Source organism: Stegodyphus dumicola, chromosome 1, assembly GCF_044657685.1.
Source record: "Stegodyphus dumicola isolate Sdum_Otavi_A_Nest chromosome 1, ASM4465768v1".
Lineage (NCBI taxonomy): Eukaryota > Metazoa > Arthropoda > Arachnida > Araneae > Eresidae > Stegodyphus > Stegodyphus dumicola.
In genome coordinates, this window is record NC_140768.1 from 76,513,422 (window position 1) to 76,532,640 (window position 19,219).

A 19,219-nucleotide genomic window follows, 5' to 3' on the forward strand; every position below is an offset into this window, starting at 1 on the left:
TGTATTGTTTTCCTTATAATGTAATAAATTTATCCAAAAATACTTTTACTTTATTATTTTTATTTGAAACAATATTTAAATATATGTAGCTGTTTATTAAAGAATTATTAAAGATTAATGTTATAAATTATTAGCCTTATGTGAATACAAAAGCATTTTATATTGTAAATTTTTATTTTAATAAAGGACTTCATTTTTTTGCATTATTTGTATACACCGACGTGACAAAAGTCATGGGATAGCAATATGCAAATATAAAGATGGTAATAGTATCGCGTAGAAATGTATAAATACGAAGTGCTTTGGCAGGGCTTTCATTTGTGTTCAAGTTATTCATGTGAAGAGGCTTTGACGTGATTATGGCCGCACGAGGAGAATTAACAGACTTTGAACGCGGAATGGTAGCTGGAGCTAGACGCATGGGTCATTCCATTTCGGATATCGTTAGGGAATTCAACATTCCGAGATCCACAGTGTCAAGAGTCCGAGAGTATCTAATTTCAGGCATAACATCCCACCATGGACAGCGTAGTGGCCGACCACCTGCACTTAACGACCGAGACCAGTGACGTCTGCGTAGCGTTGTCAATGTTCACAGACAAGCAACACTGCGTCAAATAACCGCAGAAATCAATGTGGGACGTACGAGGGACATGTCCGATAGGACAGTGCGGCGAAATTTGTCTTCCTTGGGCTATGCCAGCAGAAGACCGACTCGAGTGCCTTTACTGACAGCACGACATCGCCTGCAGCGACTCTCGTGAGCTCGTGAAAATATCGGTTAGTCCCTAAACGAATGGAAAACCGTGGCTTGGTCAGATGAGTCACGATTTCAGTTGGTAAGAGCTGATGATAGGGTTCGAGTGTGGCGCAGACCCCACGAAGCCATGGACCCAAGTTGTCAACAAGGCACTGTTCAAGCTGGTGGTGGTTCCATAATGGTCTGGGCTGTTTTTACATGGCATGGACTCGGTCCTCTGGTGCAACTGAACCGATCATTGACTGGAAATGGATACCTTCAGCTACTTGGAGATCACCTACAGCCATTCATGGACTTCACGTACTCAAACAACGATGGGATTTTTATGGATGACAATGCGCCATGTCACCGGGCCACAATTGTTCGTGATTGGTTAGAAGAACATTCTGGACAATTCCAGCGAATGATCTGGCCACCTAGATCGCCGACATGAATCCCATCGAACATTTATGGGACATCATCGAGAGGTCAGTTCGTGCCCAAAACCCTGCACCGTCAACACTTTCACAATTATGGACGTCTATAGAGGCAGCATGGCTCAATATTTCTGCAGGGGACTTCCAACGATTTTTTGAGCCCATGCCACATCGGGTTGCTGCACTTCGCCGGGCAAAAGGAGGACCGACAAAATATTAGGAGGTATCCCATGACTTTTGTCACTTCAGTGTATAATGCAATAGAACTATATAAAAACCATAATAATTTCACAGAAGTCGCATTTATAGGTATATCAATTTATGCGGTCTCCTTTATAACTTCCTAATTTAAATGTGGCCTCTCATGGTAAGAAGGTTTCCCACCTCTAGTCTAGATAATCATATTTTGTCAATGCTTCTTAGGTATGACTATAGTTGCAACAATCCCACAACCCCCCTCCGAAAATACCTTTGTGTTTGTTTACCTGCATCAGGAATCATTAACCATCACGCAAGTTCACCCAAAGAATTATTTTTTAAAACATTCATATTTTGTTTAGTTGCACTTGTTCCTAATTTCGATGAGAAGTGTGTTAATTGAATTAAATGAGTTCGTATTTCTTGAATTCTAAAACAAATCTCTTGCATAAAATTGTCTAATAAAACACTGTAAGAGTTTGCGTCTGAAATTTATTTTTTTCTTTGCTTTCAGTAACTGAAGACTTGATTCGTAAGTGTGCAGAGCACAATGAGTGCGAAATTTTCAGTTTAGAAGAATTATCTTTGCACCAGAGAAATGTTATAAAGTAAGAGTGCAACAAATTTTCATTCATAGTAATACTTTAGCAGAATTTTTATCCTCCTTTCTTTTGTTTGAAATATAAGAAATCGCCCCAAAATGGATGCCTAGAATAGAATGATTTCTAAACTTATATTAATTAATTTATTAAATTGATAATAACGCCAATGTTTTTTAAACTTAATAATATAATTTAAAATTATTACATGCATTTTTTACCAACATTAGTGAGATAAAATTGCTAAACATTTTAAAGTTTGTTTTGATGATTTTATAATGTTGTTAAGAAATGTTGTAAATCATATAAATAACGTAACTTTAAATTAATTGTTGCATCATTTACAAATAACTAAGGTAACAGAACAAGTAATGCAAAAATATACTTCATCTCTATTTAATATTTTATTACAGCATGCTTATAAAATTTGCTTTTGTGTTAGACACAATTCGATTAAATGAACCAGAATCACATTTTGCGATCAACGACGTTTGAAGAAACACCTTTTTTAGAAAATTTGCTAAACCTCTTAATTTCTAGAAATTTCCAATTGGAATTAAATTGCAAACATTTTCACCATATTCCCTTTCACTTAAAAAATGTTGGACTATTTCTCTTCAATTAAATTGCAAACAATTTCTCCAAATTCCATATCATTTGTAAGATTCCTAAGTGTTTTAATCTATAGCTAAAGTTGAGGAATCTTAAGAAATAACAAGCGAATAATCGCTTGAATTCGTGATACAGAAAACAAAACGTACGAAAGGTGAAATTCCCCTTTATTATTCCAATAAAATTTAACAGAACTCCTTGGAGTTTTACAATAAAGCCTCCACTCGGGCTTGAACTCAAGAAACTAAGAATTAAAACTTAACTAAAAAGATATAGCCGAAGCTATCAAGATTCTACTAGAGTTGGCCCCTTAACGCTAAGTAACGGCGAAGCTATCAAGGGCCTAAAGTACGGCCGAGCGCAGTAATAACTTAAGAGAATAGATTATAAGAGAGAGAAAGAAGAATAGAATAGACTTAAGAGAAGAATAGAAGAGTAATAACTTAAGAGAATAGATTGAATAGGCGAACGCCTGCTAGTCAGAATCACTGGCTCTCTAACTCCAGTAGAACTTCACAGTTAAGTATTCCTCCTCATTTGCATTCAAACGCGATTCTAAAAATACGTTCTGGCCGGAAGTTGTAAGCTTGAAATTAAGAAGAGATAAGAAGGTAACTTTAACTCAAATTTTAACTGTTAGATAAATTAACATATTTTTTACACACTCAAGAAATGTTGGGGGTCGAAATCAAAACAATGAGCTACCGGGAGTATTAAGGGCATGTTTTCAAAATTTTAATAGCAGTTTTTCAGACATAGTTGCTGTATTTATTAATTTCATATTTTATGTATTTACTCATGAATTTCTATTGCAGAATTGAGCATATTGATAGGTGGTGCAAGGACTTAAAAATACTTTATTTACACAGCAATCTTATTTCAAAGACTGGTAAGTTTATAACTGTTTCTTCTCTCTTTTTCTGATGTAGCTATTTAAATAAAATAGACTTCCAAATTGTCTAAAAGAACGAATGTTATAATAATGCATTACATTTTCTTTCTCAGAAAATCTAAGTCATTTAAAAAAGTTGGAGTACATTAATTTCACTTTGAATAATATAACCAGGGTAGAAAACCTTGAAGGTGAGTACATTTAAATATTTAAAAGAATTCATTGGCTTCTTTTTACTCAATTACTTTAGTCAATAAATAAAAAATGATCTCAATTCCTTGTAATAAAGTGTTTAAACCTGGTTACAGTAACGAAATGCATGTTGAACTTAATAAGCGTTTTTCATTAAACAGAGAACAATGCAATGTTTGTAGAATTTACTCAGAAGTTAAATAAAATTACAAATTAATATAGTGTTGAAAACAATTTTTTTTTCAAATTTTTAACTAAATCGAAAAACCAGAAAGATTATCTGTTTCTAGAGAGGTTATTATTACGAGTATATAGTAATGTAGCAATGTGATATGTAACCCAAAATTGCTAGATTTAATGATTAAACTAAATCTTTATACAACTTATATTACACCTATCATATTGTAGCAGTGAATGCTGACCATAAACAAAAACAGATGAAGAAAGACTTGTAATCTTTGAAAGAAAAATTCAGAGACAATAATAGACGGAGAAATTTGTTGAAATCTGTAGAAGATATAAATAACGTCCGAGTCATCAAATCTTATCGTATCAAGAGGCCTGGACATATTTTTAGATGTGACAACTTGAACTCATTAAAAAGGTGACCTTTGCAAGTTTATAGAGTACCAGGAAAAGAGGAAGACCTCGCACAAGATGGATACACTATGTGAAGACAGATTTCAAGACATTAAAAATCAATCGTTGGCGGACTGTAGCGACTAATCGGATCCGTTGGAAGAATCGTATTGCGATGGCTTTGTCTGTAATAGGCTGTAGTGCAGTTTGAAGGAGAAGAAGATGGTAATCTTCCTCCTCCTATTTTTTCCGAGGGCAGTTGAATGTTTAGAAATAAATGTTTATGTAAAAATGGCATTTTACAATTCATAAAGCTTGGGAATTTATGAAATGCTCTGTATTACTGAATTATTTGCAAGATTCTTTCTTATTTGCACTCTTATTACATTTTATGAATATTTTTCACGAAGTTTGAGTTCTTGTAAACACCAGTATTTTTATGTCAGATTTTTAGGCAATGATGTAGTTCAGAATCTACCGCTTTTAGTAGTTAGTTATTTCTTAGATGGTGCTACTAAAACACTATTTTTAAATGCGAAATAAATACAAATAATTAAGAATACATAAAGGAAAATGATTCCATTAATTAATTTACTAACCTATTAAATCTGTTATTCCGTTAAATTTAAATGTCTTCCAATTTTGCAAAATAAAAGCAAAAGTAGCTCTTTTGTTGTAGTTTTTATGGCTTGTTCAACCGCATATTTTGAATATAGTGCAGCATAGTCAAAAACCAGTCATCACTTTTATTAACGGACCTATGGTTAGACGAAATTCAGTAGCATTCAAACGTGCGACATAGTGGCAGGAAAAAGAAATAATTAAAACTAAAATCAATTGTAGTGACTATAAAATTGAATCTAAAAATAAATTAATTAGTTGTTTTTAAAAGATGAAATTTTACTTTAAATGTGACAACAAATACAAGAAATTACATAAACGAAAACCCTTCCATAAAACTTGTTTAGCAATTAAACGCATGGGTTAAAGCTTGAAGCGTTTAATTGCTTCATAAAGAGAGCTTGTTGTCATAATGAGCTTATTCTAGTTGCATTTAACATAATTCTAAGACTACATTTAATGCTTATAAATGTAATGAGTTATTCTCAGTCGCAAACCTATTTTAAATATCAAATCTGAGAACTTTTTGATTATCTTATAATGTATTTTTTAGGAAAGTGTTCGGAGCTTTACTTAAAGCATCACTTGCAGTTTATCAATTTTATCCAAAATTTAATATCTTGATCTTATTAACATAAAAGTCTTAAATATTAAAATTGAAAAGTTTTGGCTTATATTTTGGTATAGTTTTTCATCAAAAGCTCTTATGAGCTTCAAGTAAATAATCACTTCCGATTGTCCAATTTTAATAACGGAAAAGGCTGTTTACCTAAAGGAAGAGATGCCTTTTGGGAAGACATAAAGACTGTTTGCCTAAAGGAAGAGATGCCTTTTGAGAAGACATTTTTAAAGATAAACTGACTCATACTCATGTTCTCATGAGAGTTCACTCTCATAGGGAAAATCTCGAAGACACCTTGCAGCCTTTTGAGAAGACATTTTTAAAGATAAACTGGCTCATACCCATGTTGCACATAGGGAAAATCTCGAAGACACCTTGCAACCAACCTTTTCGCCAGGATTTGGACGCAGGTCAAATTAGCAGTATTCGGCGATCTTGTCTGCTGACCAGTGATTGGACGTACCTAGCATTTTACATGAAATTTATATAGCTAATAACTTGACAGTATTGCAAAATAGAAAAAAAGAAACATTCACTTGAATAAGTTATTAAGCTTGTAGGGATTTATATTTAGTTTTACTAATAATTTAAATTTTATTTCAGACTTTCTATAAGCCTTCAATTCCCTAAGTGTCAGTGCCGAATGGTTAAATTGGGTAGCGCGCGTGATGAGAATGCAAATTCTACCTTGAGGAGAAAAGTTTAAATACTGAGGTTTTAGAAGGGAAGTGAGAGAGTTGGGCTCGCACAGCCGTAACTGCCATAGGGTACAATTTACTGATTGCTGGTTTAAGTGGCTAAAATGCATTTATATGCTGCCACTAGTTATAGAGGAGGTCGAAGGTCGGTATTTCGCTGAGCCCTGTAGATTAGTTTAGCACTTGTTAAACATTTCAACTTTTGATTTTTAAATTATCTGCTCTTCAGTTACCACCCAAGTGGAGGCGAAGTTTGTTAGCGTCAAGTTGACGCAGTGTAAATTTTAAAGAGTTAATAAAGGGTTTGAACCTTTTCTTCTGTGTAGTTTCCTGTTACTCCTGTATCCAGCTAGAGGGTAAAGCAGCTGGACACTACAAGCTAGCTGTTAATTTTGAGATAAAATCTATACAGATGGACTGAATATAATTATTAACTTTGTTTATACATGTAGTTAAAGTGATTTATTTTTTCCAACTAATTTTTATAATTCGAGGATCTTAAGTATAGGAGAAAGATAAAGTTTTGAATGCTTCGTGTGCCTTTGAAGTAAACGGAGAAAAAAAAATCGATTCCTAAACTCTCCTTTCCCAATAATAAAAGTTTACGGATCCATTCACTTATTTAACTTATTTGGTTCCCTAGTGAGACTATTAGATGACTTACACCCCATAATAAAACTACAAACTCAAGAAATTTTTAAGCAAACCCTTCTTTTTAAAATTTGAACTTAATAAACGCACGATCTGTGTTGATAGAATAATCTCAGCAGCTTGCGAGATTTAACTAGCATGAAATAATTAAAAAATTAAAATTAAAAAAATTAAAATTAAAAAGTTAAAATTGAACTCATATAACTTTGGAGACTCGTAAATGCAAATCCTATACATGTTGGCTCAGTGTAATTTAACTAGCAACTCGGATAGCAAAAGACTAATGCCGATCTAAAAGTAATTTTCAGAGATAGGCGAGGAAAAAGCACAATGATCATCGTCGATGCCAAAGTCGCTAACATTAGCTTATATCCCAGCAAGAGTTAGAAAAGTAGAACTTATGGTACAGGTAAAATAATAAGATAATGTGCTCAGCAGCATACAAATTCACTCAATAATCCAGCTATTTCAATGTCAGTCAGTCATTGCACCATTATACATGTTACCTTCAGATTAAATAGAAGCATTTAAACTCTAGAATATTCTGATAAGAAATTACACAAAAAAATAATTTTCTCTATACCAAATCATATAACAATTTATTTTAGCTTCCAGATTTCTTACAATATTATAAAAAACTTGAGTTTACGTTTCAGGATGTGAATCGTTGAAGAAACTAGATTTCACGGTCAATTTCATTGGAGAACTGACGTCCATCGAAAGTCTGCAGGGTAATTACAATCTGGAAGAACTGTAAGTACATTTTTGAAAACTTTTCTACAGTTTCTGAAGTGAATGCAGTTAGATTAAAAATTAAACTTGCGAGATTCAAGCAAATGTTCTAATAATACTGAAGTACGACACATTTAAAAACTGGATCCTTAATATTCCATCAGATACTGATTTAATATTATTATGCGTATTTTGATAAAAAAAAAAAAGAGAAAATTTTGCTACATGTAGAAAGGCATAATTTACAAATTACGGCTATCAAATCAGGAAATAAATCACCATATTTTTAATCACATTTCGAAAACAAAACTTAGAAAATCCGAAATTTTTCAGATTTTATTACATTCAAAGGGACTTTTTTAACGCTTTGTGTGTTACCTTCACTTCACTAAATATCATGTTCTCCGTACTTAAACCACACGAAGTTCAATTCAACAGAAATATCACAAAATATTTAAAAACAGCTATATTTAGAATTTCTGACAGACATGATCGCGCACTGCATATATTCTTTTCTCTCTCATACAGTGTTGCCATTGCTCGCTTTGAAATCGTTGAGTTTGTTAATCAAACAGTCGTTAAAGTTTTACACAGTATGAAATAGATAGTAAAACTATTTGCAATTCAAATTTCGGGTTTCCAAGTCCCCATGCTTGGGGGGGGGGAGATTACGTTATTCAAAATTTGATGGTTGTAGATACCGTCGTTTTTTTCACAGTGCGAGAAACATACATACACTCATTCAAATTCGTCATTATTTAATTTCTTTAAATATAATACAGGGCAATAATATTTGGTGGCAACAATTTAAAAAGTGATTCGCCATTCATAGTGAAACGCCACAAAATACCGTTTTGAGACTAATAGAACTTCTGGGCTAATGCTCCTTTGGACTAATAATAAATAATCACTTTTTTTTCCTGAGAGTAAATTCTGTGAGCCATTCATAGCTGTTTTCATAAATTAAGCATTACTATCCAAAGTAATGTACCTCAGCTTTGTTAACAAATAATAAATAAAATAATCTTTCGTAAATTAACAGGCATAGAGTGTTCGTTAAGTTACTGAAGGGAAATAATTTATGTCGCAAAAAAGCGACCTTTTTTTTTCCTTTAATAGTGATCAATATGTAGGTGGCAACTGAAATAAGTTTAACATAGCATCACAGACTTTCACGAATGAGACAAATGAAAGGTTCATTCAGTAATCTCTGCTCAGAAAGAGGAAGGACTTGAACACAGAACAGTGATACGAAACCTGTTAAATGCAAAAGAGAAATAACCCTAATTCCATACAAATATCGATTAATGTTAAACAGATGGGTTTTTAGCTGTCAGAGTTGACTTGCCGATTGATTACAACTGGGAAGGAATATTTTTGTTCTAGGTAAAAAGATATCGCAAAATAATCTTTATTGATAAATTCTTAATAGCATTACCTCTGCCAAAAAATTTGAATTTTGTCCTATGCCATCTAAGATGAGTTAATATCAACACATATGAGAATCTGTCCTTGCATTCCCAAGTTTGTCTTGTTTGTGCTAAATTGATTATGTCATATTATAATAAAATAACAGCTTTCATTTTTTTAATAATAGAATTCTACTTTCAGATACTTAACAGGAAATCCTTGTACGGAATTTGAAGGCTACCGTGAATATGTTATAGCCACATTACCGCAATTAGTGGTATGTAAACATGATTTTTGGAATTTTAATGCAATAAAATTCAAGCTTAGCTAAAATCGAGTTTAACCGAAATGTTGAGAAAACTCAGTATACTATAGACATAACTGCGAAACGTATGTATGCTCAAGTGATGATTCCAAACTAATTTACACTGGTGTGCAAAAATTAAGGACGAGACGGTTTTTTTTCAATATAACTTTGTACAAAAGCTTTCCAAATCAACACATTTAATACCGTAAGATCCCCAATACGTAAGGACATGAGTAATGTAAGCAACACTTACTAAAAGAGAAATCAGAGGGATAAAAAGAAGCTTTATTGAAAAAGTAGCATGGAGCGCAATGCGACTAAAGGGCGAAACATCCCTGTGATGGGTGTCCAGCAAGAAACATCCGGTCTTTAATAGGGGATATGATCTCCCCTGACTGCTAGGCAGGTTTCACAGCGTCTGCCCATGCTGAGAATGAGGGTGTAATGAGTTGTTGAGGCATTGCTGCCCATTCGTCTTGCAGCGCCAATCGAAGTTCCGGAATCGTTACTGGTGGTAATGTACGAGCTGCCAAGCGTCTGCCTAGAAAATCCCATACATGCTCGATGGGATTGAGATCAGGAGATCGTGCCGGCCAATCCATACGTTCAATATCCTAACTCTCTAAGAGCTGTTCGGCAGCTACTGTGCGATGACATGGTGCATTGTCGTCCATGAAAAGGAACTGCGGACCCATAGCGCCTCTAAAAAGACGCACATATGGAAGAAGAATCTCGTTACAATAACGGATCCCGTTGACTGAACCTGCGTCGAAGATGTGAAGGTCTGTACGACTACCAAGCATGATGCCTCCCCAAACGAGAACACCGCCACCTCCATACCTGTCCCTTTCAATGATGTTCGAGGGATGATTGCGGCTTCCCCGCTCTCTCCAGATGAGTATGCGATGAGAATCGCTACTCAGATTGAATCTGCTCTCATCTGTAAAGAGTACTCGTCCCCATTCATTGTCTCTCCAATTCCGGTGTTCCCGGCACCACAGAGAACGCCTTCTTCGATGGGCAGGCGTTAGAGGTACACACTGTCGTGCAAACAGACCACCACCGTGCATTCTTCTGGCCACGGTAAAACGCGCTATCGGTCGTCCAGTCGCCTGTGTCGTGTGTCTAGCGATTTCTCCCGCTGTCTGCCGCCTGTTTCTTCTGGCCTAAGGCAATATACCGGTCATCTGCGGGTGTAGTTCCTCGTGGACGACCACTACTAAACCCCCGGATAGCTGTTCCTGTAGTTTGAAATTGTCTCCAAAGTCGTGAAACGATGCTGTGAGCAATTCCGAACTCTGCAGCCACACTTGTCACACTGCGGCCTTAATCCAACTTCCCAATGATTCGACCTCGGGTAAAAGCATCCAGATGTCGTCTAACAGATTGATTATTCACCATTTCTCGCTGAGGTAGCAACTCGGTGTGATTTTAACTGCTATACGGCGTGCAATCTCTTTGCCAGAAATACTGATCTTACACCGACAACATGCTTTATACTACTCAGACACTCCCCCATTACGTCTACCTGCATATCTGCGCATGTGCTACCGTACATCACCTTACTTAATCTCCTGATTGGTCTTTCTGTCCGCTCTGCCTCTTCGTTCAGCTGATATGCTCATATTTCGACTTCGTCCTTAATTTTTGCACACCAGTGTATACTAATTTAAAGACTAATATCAATTAAAATTTGCTTTATATTAAAAGTTACCTCAAAGTTTTTAAACTATCAAAAACGGAAATATCTCTAAAATTATAATAAGTCATAGAAACAGCATGTATCAAATAAATTTTTCCCATTCTTAAAAATATTGTCATTGACCAACCAATAATGCTGAAACTACTACACGCTATAATTTCTAAAACAGAAACTTTAAGTTATTTATGTAATAATATATAGCTAGTTTTTTTATTTTATATTTTTAATTAGCTACTATTTTTGTGAATACTCGGGCGTTTAATCTGCACTGCTATTAATTTTTCATCGAATACATTTTTAACTTCGTTCTTTGGACACTGGCTCGGTGAGTTAAATATGATAAATGTACGTAATAACGATTAAAACCGAAAATTTTTTGGCAGTTATCGATCTGTATCATATACCTTATAATGATTTCAATGAAAATATAAATAAAATGTAATTATAATTAAAAATTAATAATTTTAAAGTGAAATCTTTGTAGACTCTATTTGTGCAAAATATCATTTGCAAATTTTATTTTGCACAATTCTTGTGTTGAATGTCTCGCATTTCTCTTGTTTGGTCTACTCCAATAGAAAATGTATATGATATGGGTTTTAAGTAAAGAGTGAGAATCTGAATTTGAGAGAAAGCTGGCAACCTTATTTCATCCTACGATCCTAAAATTTTTCTGTTATTGGTTGTCTTAATCAGAGAGTTTATCTTTGTATCTTTGTTTGAAGTTACATTAGAAACTGCGCATTAGCGGAGCCAGGTTGCTAGACTTTTAAGTTTTGACTTGCAAATAATCGGAATTATTGTTGTCTGTTCAGTCCTAAATATTAAAATTTTCTAATGGTATATTTTCTGATGTTTTATTTCAAGCTGAAGTGAGAATAAATTTTTTAGTTGCATCTATCTAATTTTAGTCATGCAGGATTCTGGGATTGAAAAGTAAAGAATGAGGACATTTCTTCCCTCAGTCTAAGGTGGTTAGACTAGTGTTTTAGATTAAATCCAAACTGAGTTTAAATTTTCATATTATCGTCGGAAACAATGCGTGCAGAGGTGAGATATCCCATTCTTTATGAAAACTAAGCTGGTGTAACAGAATAGGTATATTGGAAGCTGCGCTGCAGTAAAGGGACGAAATAAAATTGAAAAATTTGAGGAAAATAACTTTCCTTATTTCTGAATAATGTAGCTATGGAAATATAGTACAGTATATAATTGCGTAGGTGTAATGTATTACACATTTTTGCTATCTTTATTCCACGAAATTAATCACCATAGATTAATTTGAAGAACTAATATTAGCCAAAAGGTCTACGTTCTGATTAGTTTCGCTGAGGCATTTTTCTCTCGTAATCATTTCTTTTATATATTTAAACAGCATGTAAGGAATAAATAATTTATGATACACAAATGGCTGAATATAGATTTTATTACGATAAATCCCCGTTTCCATTTTTTAAATTAGTATGAAAAATATGAATGTATCCTCCTCCATTATGAAAAATGTTTATGGTTTGTTATATAGAAATATTTAATGCAAATTGTACTTACAGAGATTAGATGGTGAGAAGATTAAAAAATCAGAAAGAATCTTGGCTATGCAGGTAATAATTGTTAATTATTTTTATTGCAGATAAAGACTAATAGATGACATTTATTTAATATTTATAAAATTCAGGAAATTTTATTTAATATTTTATTGGTTAAATGAATTAAAAGTGATGATAAAAATTTCAGAGCAAAAGTAATTTATGAAAATTGCTACTATTGATATGGCTGACTGAAGCACATTCTTTAGAAAGAGAACTTATGCATTTGATGTTCATTAGCATGTTGAACGCCTAGCTAGCTTATCTTTCTGCTTATCACCAAGGTCGATTTGCAAAAGCGGATGCTCAATGCAGAACTCTCAGGGATCCTCGTCTCTTCTCACCGGTTCAACGTAATAGATGCTATTGATGCAAACTATATACCAGGTATCTCTAATCAGAATAACAAATTTCTAATCGAGAACATCGTATATTGCTATTTAGAACCAGAAGCATCCCTGATTTCTAGTATTATAAAATGAAGAAATGTGCGTATATGAGTTCGTCACTTAACATAAAATGTAAAGACCTGAAGTGCAAAATTTCATACACACGCTGTGTGAATGGAGAAGGTGTGCGCACAATGAAACGATTTTTTCAGGATTAAATTAAGATTTTCTTTATCTAATGCTGTAACGACTTATTGCGCATAGTTGCTCTCTTAGCTGCAAACTAAAATTCTCAGAATTTTACTGCTTGCACTGTAGGAAAGCGACAAAACAAAATCTTTTAAGTGAAGCTTATATCGAATTTTTAGCATAATTTATTGATTCTTTTTTGACAATTTTTCGGAAAGCCCTGTATTCTTTTGACCATTTTTCATGCATTATTTTTAAATTCCATTTTTCAAAAATGCATCGATTGTAAAGTTTTGCAATTTTCACAGTTTATAAAGCAAACTCTTCACAGTAATTTAAAAATAAGTACGATGAAAAATATTATTGGGCTATTTTTCTAGATTCTTTAAATAGGCATTAATATAATTTTAGGAAGGGCAAGTTTTCATTCTTCGACGAGCATCTCGTCACTTTCATTCGAAGCATAATTTGAAGAACATGAGGTTATTATTCGTCACACTGTTTTCCCCCTTCTACATAGATTTCTCTAATTTTGGCTATTTATTAATCTCATTTCTTCTCTCGCCATAAAACTCATTTTCAAAGAAATTAAGTTTATTCTAGAAGCCGTCTAAGATCTTATAATTGTTATATTTTAATAGATTTTGCATCTAATATTCGTGCCATTTTATTATCCTTATTTTCCTATTTTGATTTATTTCAAAACAAGAGAGTTTAAGAGTTGACTGGCATTTAAAATTATTAGCAACGAAATTTGTCGTGTCATTTATAGTTTTTTTATCTGTTTGAAAGTTTGGATGAATTTTTCTAGGCATTTTATTTTAAAGGATGATTCTCATAATTTCACTGTATTATTATATTATTATACTCAATTTTAGTGAAATTCTAACATCTAAAACTGTATTGCTTATAAAACTATGAAAATTTCCCCTCCCGGTTTTAAAATAGGAATGATTAAAAACTTAATTAGGGGATATTCGAATTCTTTTTTAAAATAGGCATCAGCCTTCTGGCTTACGTAACACGCCAAACCGAAGGTTGGCTACACAAGCAATCAATGCTACAGATTTATCTAACCAAATTCTTAAAAATACTAGGTTTTCTTGCAGCTTTAGGGGAAGATTGTTTGCGTTTATGCTATTGGTATACTGCCTCTTGTCAGTCAGAAGAGGATTCATATTTTTAAAGTGCAGATTGGAGCTTCTGAGATCTTATTTTACGTTAAAATATTGTTGAAAGCAATTAAGTTACCTAAAATCCTGCGGCAGTCGCTAAAACTTGAACAATAAATAGTTACACCTAACAATATTCGAGCCTTTATGAAAAATGGTTTGAAGAATGCCAATGTTTCCCAAATAATGCTTGATTTTGAAGGGTTTGGTGTAAGGCAATTCTTAGATGATGAGCTGATAAATGAGAAAATTTTCATCAATGTCATGAATTCATGATATGAGAAATACTTATTGAATTAAAAAGTGAAGTTTGATAAACTTTTTTCTCACATTCTCAATTATAACCTTCGTGAATTTGTCAATATATCTGAACTTTCCTCATTTATTTCATAAAAGATAGCCAGAGTTGATTAGGTGACTAAGTGATTACGATAAAGTTCTTCAGAGCTATTTGGTTAGAAGGGATACTTTTGTGGAGAAGTTCCTAAGAAAAACTGACAGTTATGCACTTCTCGCATGATGAAAATCACAGAACCACTATGCAACTGACTCATTTTCTGAGAAACAAATTGGGAGCGTTTAACTGCCTTATTCATTCTGCTGTTCTTACGGCTTATGACAGTCAGAGAGATAATTAACTTCTCTAAAAAAAGTCCTTAAGACCAACATTTTATGTATTTTTATTTATATAACATTAATCATTCGCAATAATAATTTTTTAGAAAGTAGCGTAATACTTCCATCAGATCTAATTTCTTCAGATTACCATACTTGCTTTTAATACAAGTTCCTTTTATTTCTAGAAATATAGCAAAGTAAGAGGAGAAGTTCTAGAGCAACAAAAACGGTATCTACTGAAAGTAAGTTTTGTAACTGTTTGTAGATTATTTATTCCGCTGTGAATTTTGTTTTGCCTACTTACTAACATTTTTTTCCTTATAATTTCATAATTTGTTGCAGCTAAAAATAATTTCTCATATCTTTTTGCAGTTAAAAATATCATATTGTTACAGAAAACTTCCTCTAAGACTACCGCAGCGCTTCCATATGAATTTTATCTTCTATAGCAGTAGCCGCCGCCGCCCAGTCAGGATAGTGGTAAGCGATGCTGATTGCTGTACCGAACAGCCCGGGTTCGAATTCCTGGAGGTTGTTTGTAAATGTGTGGTGACTGTGCGGCATTGGGCCACTCTAAATATGCGGCGAGCCGAAAGTCTCTTCGAGATGTTGGTGTTAAGGGAGGAAGGATGGGAGAACATCAAATCCATCGTCCTCGAGTACACTGCATCAAAACTGGGGACGAAACTGAGCAAAGTTATACTATTACCTACATGGTGCTCAAGGCTCTTGCCGACGAATGCACAATCTTGCGCTCCTTTCCACGATGAATTCCGTAGGCTTGCTAGGAATAGTAATAATTACTAGGAAATATGTATAATTATATCAAAACAAAGAGCTTAAAAATTTATCTTATAATAAATTGGGCGTTAGCAAGCCCTTCTGACTTCTTTATAATTTCTTAAGGTAGCGAATGTATATATATTTAAATTTAAAGTAATCACTCGTTGATTATTCAATTGCATTCCAGAGATTAGATTTATGAAGAGGTAACTGTAACTAAATTCAGAAAAGAAGTAATCTATTTTTCTATTCCCTAAAAATGATATATTTTGCAGATAAAACTTTAATCTCCACTTTCAGATTTTAATGAACATTTTCTTGCAGGTTGGACAAAATGAAACTGTTTTGAATGATTTCGAAGATGGGGACCTTGTTTACGACACAAAAGAATCAGATGATGCAAACAAGGAGGACAAGTAATTATTGATTTACTTGTTTTACCTACACAAAGGATAAGATTAAACCTCTCATTTTCTAAATAAAGGAGAGAAAAATATGTGCGAGATTTTTGCGTCTGAAGAATTCTTCTGTTCCTTCAGGATTTTTTTCTCTCTCTTTTCGAATCATTTTTATTTCGTTCGAAACCATCTTTCATTTTGTTCACAGTTTGAGACATTCTGTAAGGAATTCTTTTTTCATAAAGACACGTAATTTTAATTTTCTCTCTTTTGAAATCTATTACAATAGGTGTCTTTGAATTGCAATTTATTTTTCCCTACAAACTTCAGGTACTCTTGTTTCCACAATATAACTATTATTATTTACATAAATTGTTTTCTAATAAAAATCTAAACTTTTATTTAAATTGAAAAATTAAGATTTGATCTAAATTCCATGCATGTTAAATATATTACTCAAGGAAATGCTCAAGCAATACATCTTCCAGCTATCATAGTTTTTCAGAGGTCTAAATATTTTCTTAATCCGTTTTACATTGAGAATCCAACTATATCATGAGTGCAAAGTCTTCAAAAAAGGTGATCCATTATTTATTAGATTGCATATAGTTAGTCAGTTAAATTATCTAAAAAGCAGGTAGTTAGCAGTATCGTTGTTTTAACTAAATATTAATTATTATAAAAACTTATATACCATTTTAGTTCACCATTGCTTCACCAAGCATCTCTGCTAGCCACATGGTATGAGTAATTCATATGGTTCAAGTTAAAAGCTAAAGGTCTTTATAAAATCTGTTTTTGTTGGGATTTATAATTTGTTTCAAAATAAATTGATTCAGTATTAAATTTTACTGAAAGTCAAATACATTCTTCGAGCCTTGTATTCAAATTTATACACCGAATACCATCAGAAGTGGTTTGGGAAAATTCAATAAATGTTATTGTTTCTTTTCTTTCAGTTTCTGGAAGCAACAAACAAAACACACTCCTCAGTCTAGAATAGAAATCTTCAAACACATGCAGAAGCTTTCAAAGAAAAGTGACAGGTACGTTAATTCTGTACAGCTTATCGTTAATGAGCGGGAATTTGTCAATGAATGTAGTCCAACATATAAATATTGTTAATAAACAAAATGTCTTGCTAACTCATTGAATTAAGCTATCCTCTTTAAGAAAACCTCTTTTGAATTGTTAAGAAATATATATTGAATATTTAAAACATTTATATTAAAATTCCTCCATTTCACGTTAAAAATCTACTGAGATATACTTAAAAATATTTTAGTGGTTAAAATACAATTATTATAACTAATGCAGTTTCACAGAAGACAGAATAACTAATCGCTAGAACAGTAACTTTGTTTTGCAAACTGTTTCTAAATTTGTTCTTTGAAATGTTGAATAGCACCTATTTATGTCATTGGTAGCTGCTAAACGATTACCTATATCGATGAATTCATGCTTGAATATTTTCATGAATTTTCTCCACATACGAACACTTTTTGACTCGTCAAATTTCCATGAATATTTTATTAACAGGACGTTTTTAATTATATGTAATATATCATAAATTAAACTTTATTTTTACAAGGCCTTCCATTAGTAATATGGAAATAGCTTTCATGAACTTCTCTATCTTGTTTTAAGGAAACCTACAATTGCAAACACATGTCTGTGATCAATATTGAATAAAATAAAGCCTGTGACTATCTTTTTCCAGCATCTTTAGTATTATTGATGAGTCTACTTAAATGGGTGAACATTCATGGACAAATGGACAAAGTTATTTAATCCAGTATTTTCATAGCATTTATAATAACTTGGAAGGGAAGTGTGTAACAATGTTATTTTCAAAAATGTTTAATGAATTGCCTCATTTTAGCTACAAAGGAACAAAGAAACCTAAGCCACCTCGAAAACTAATTACAGAGGACGGAAGAGTTTTGAACGTAAACGAACCCAAGTAAGTTAATATGATATATAACTTCTTCAATGATCATCACTTCTTTGAACTCATTTTAACTTTCTCTACGGGGTTTATTTTAATTTATGTCCATACAGAGTTTCTTAAAACTTATTTTTAAAGAAATGCTTATGTTAGATCGTTGTAGAAGATTTTGTAACGTTAACATAATTTTACATTATTCCAGTTTAAAAATTCGAGAAATATTCCATATTTTAAACTTTATATTTTTCGAAATTTTAAATTATACAGAGTCATAAAGTATTTTAGCAAAATAGTGTTGATAAGTCTTCAGTGATTATCGATGGAAGACATCAATTCTTGATTTTTGTACTAAGATTTGTGTCCTTTAATGAGAAATTTTATAACTTTGTTAGTCTGACCTTTTGACATAAATAACAGAGAGTTTCTTAGCTAAAATGTATCCAACAATTGAGAATCTTGCTTGATATGGAGCATGAGTTAGTAAAGAATGCAGAGATGTAAAGAATGTAGAGACTGCTGTGCTTTTCAGAGCAGGAAACATAAAAATCAACTGTCCTCACCACGATTCGGAACCACGGATCCAGTGCAAATAGAAATGTTTGATTTGCACTGCTCTTCAGGGCATCCATGCTTTGACTCGCTCAGTGAAGTTAAAGATGTGAAAAGATTTTAAATGTTGCTTTGTTTTAAATAAACGTTTTAGGATAAATTCTTTCTGAAAAGAGGTACGATTTGTCCCAGTAAATTTACTGCTGTAGCACAGACAGGGGATTTCCTCCCAAAATGAATATTCTTCAAATAGTTTTACATATTTCAGTAACAAAAAACAACGCAAAGCAATTATAACGAATACAGACTTACAGAAGAGAATGGATTACATAGCTTTACCTTAAAAGATATCCAAACTGTTGCACTATTTAATTATCTCTTGGGTTCCTAAATGAGTAAAAATTGTCAATTACTAACTTTCTTTAAGATAGTTGACATCCGACTAAAATCACACAGAAATTTTTGGAGTAAAAATAAAATGAATACGTATTTTCATCTCTTTTAATTCTGAATGGAAGATGAAAATTTGTAACGATTTCCACGCAAGAGAGTTGGAGGTCTTTTAATAAGAAACAAATTCTAAAATTCTAATGAAT

The 19,219-nt window shown here is 32.9% G+C and overlaps 1 protein-coding gene across 1 annotated transcript in view; it reads left to right on the forward strand.

The window, feature by feature from the left end:
- The window catches only part of tilB (touch insensitive larva B), a 37,152-nt gene that overhangs the window by 4,121 nt on the left and 13,812 nt on the right, over positions 1 to 19,219 (forward strand). Inside the window, exons 2-11 of the mRNA XM_035361677.2 lie at positions 1,889 to 1,982; positions 3,401 to 3,474; positions 3,591 to 3,668; positions 7,497 to 7,593; positions 9,184 to 9,259; positions 12,542 to 12,592; positions 15,131 to 15,187; positions 16,053 to 16,144; positions 17,086 to 17,172; positions 18,009 to 18,089. Of these exons, the coding sequence (XP_035217568.1) occupies positions 1,889 to 1,982; positions 3,401 to 3,474; positions 3,591 to 3,668; positions 7,497 to 7,593; positions 9,184 to 9,259; positions 12,542 to 12,592; positions 15,131 to 15,187; positions 16,053 to 16,144; positions 17,086 to 17,172; positions 18,009 to 18,089 (787 nt within the window). The remainder of the gene's footprint in view (positions 1 to 1,888; positions 1,983 to 3,400; positions 3,475 to 3,590; positions 3,669 to 7,496; positions 7,594 to 9,183; positions 9,260 to 12,541; positions 12,593 to 15,130; positions 15,188 to 16,052; positions 16,145 to 17,085; positions 17,173 to 18,008; positions 18,090 to 19,219) is intronic.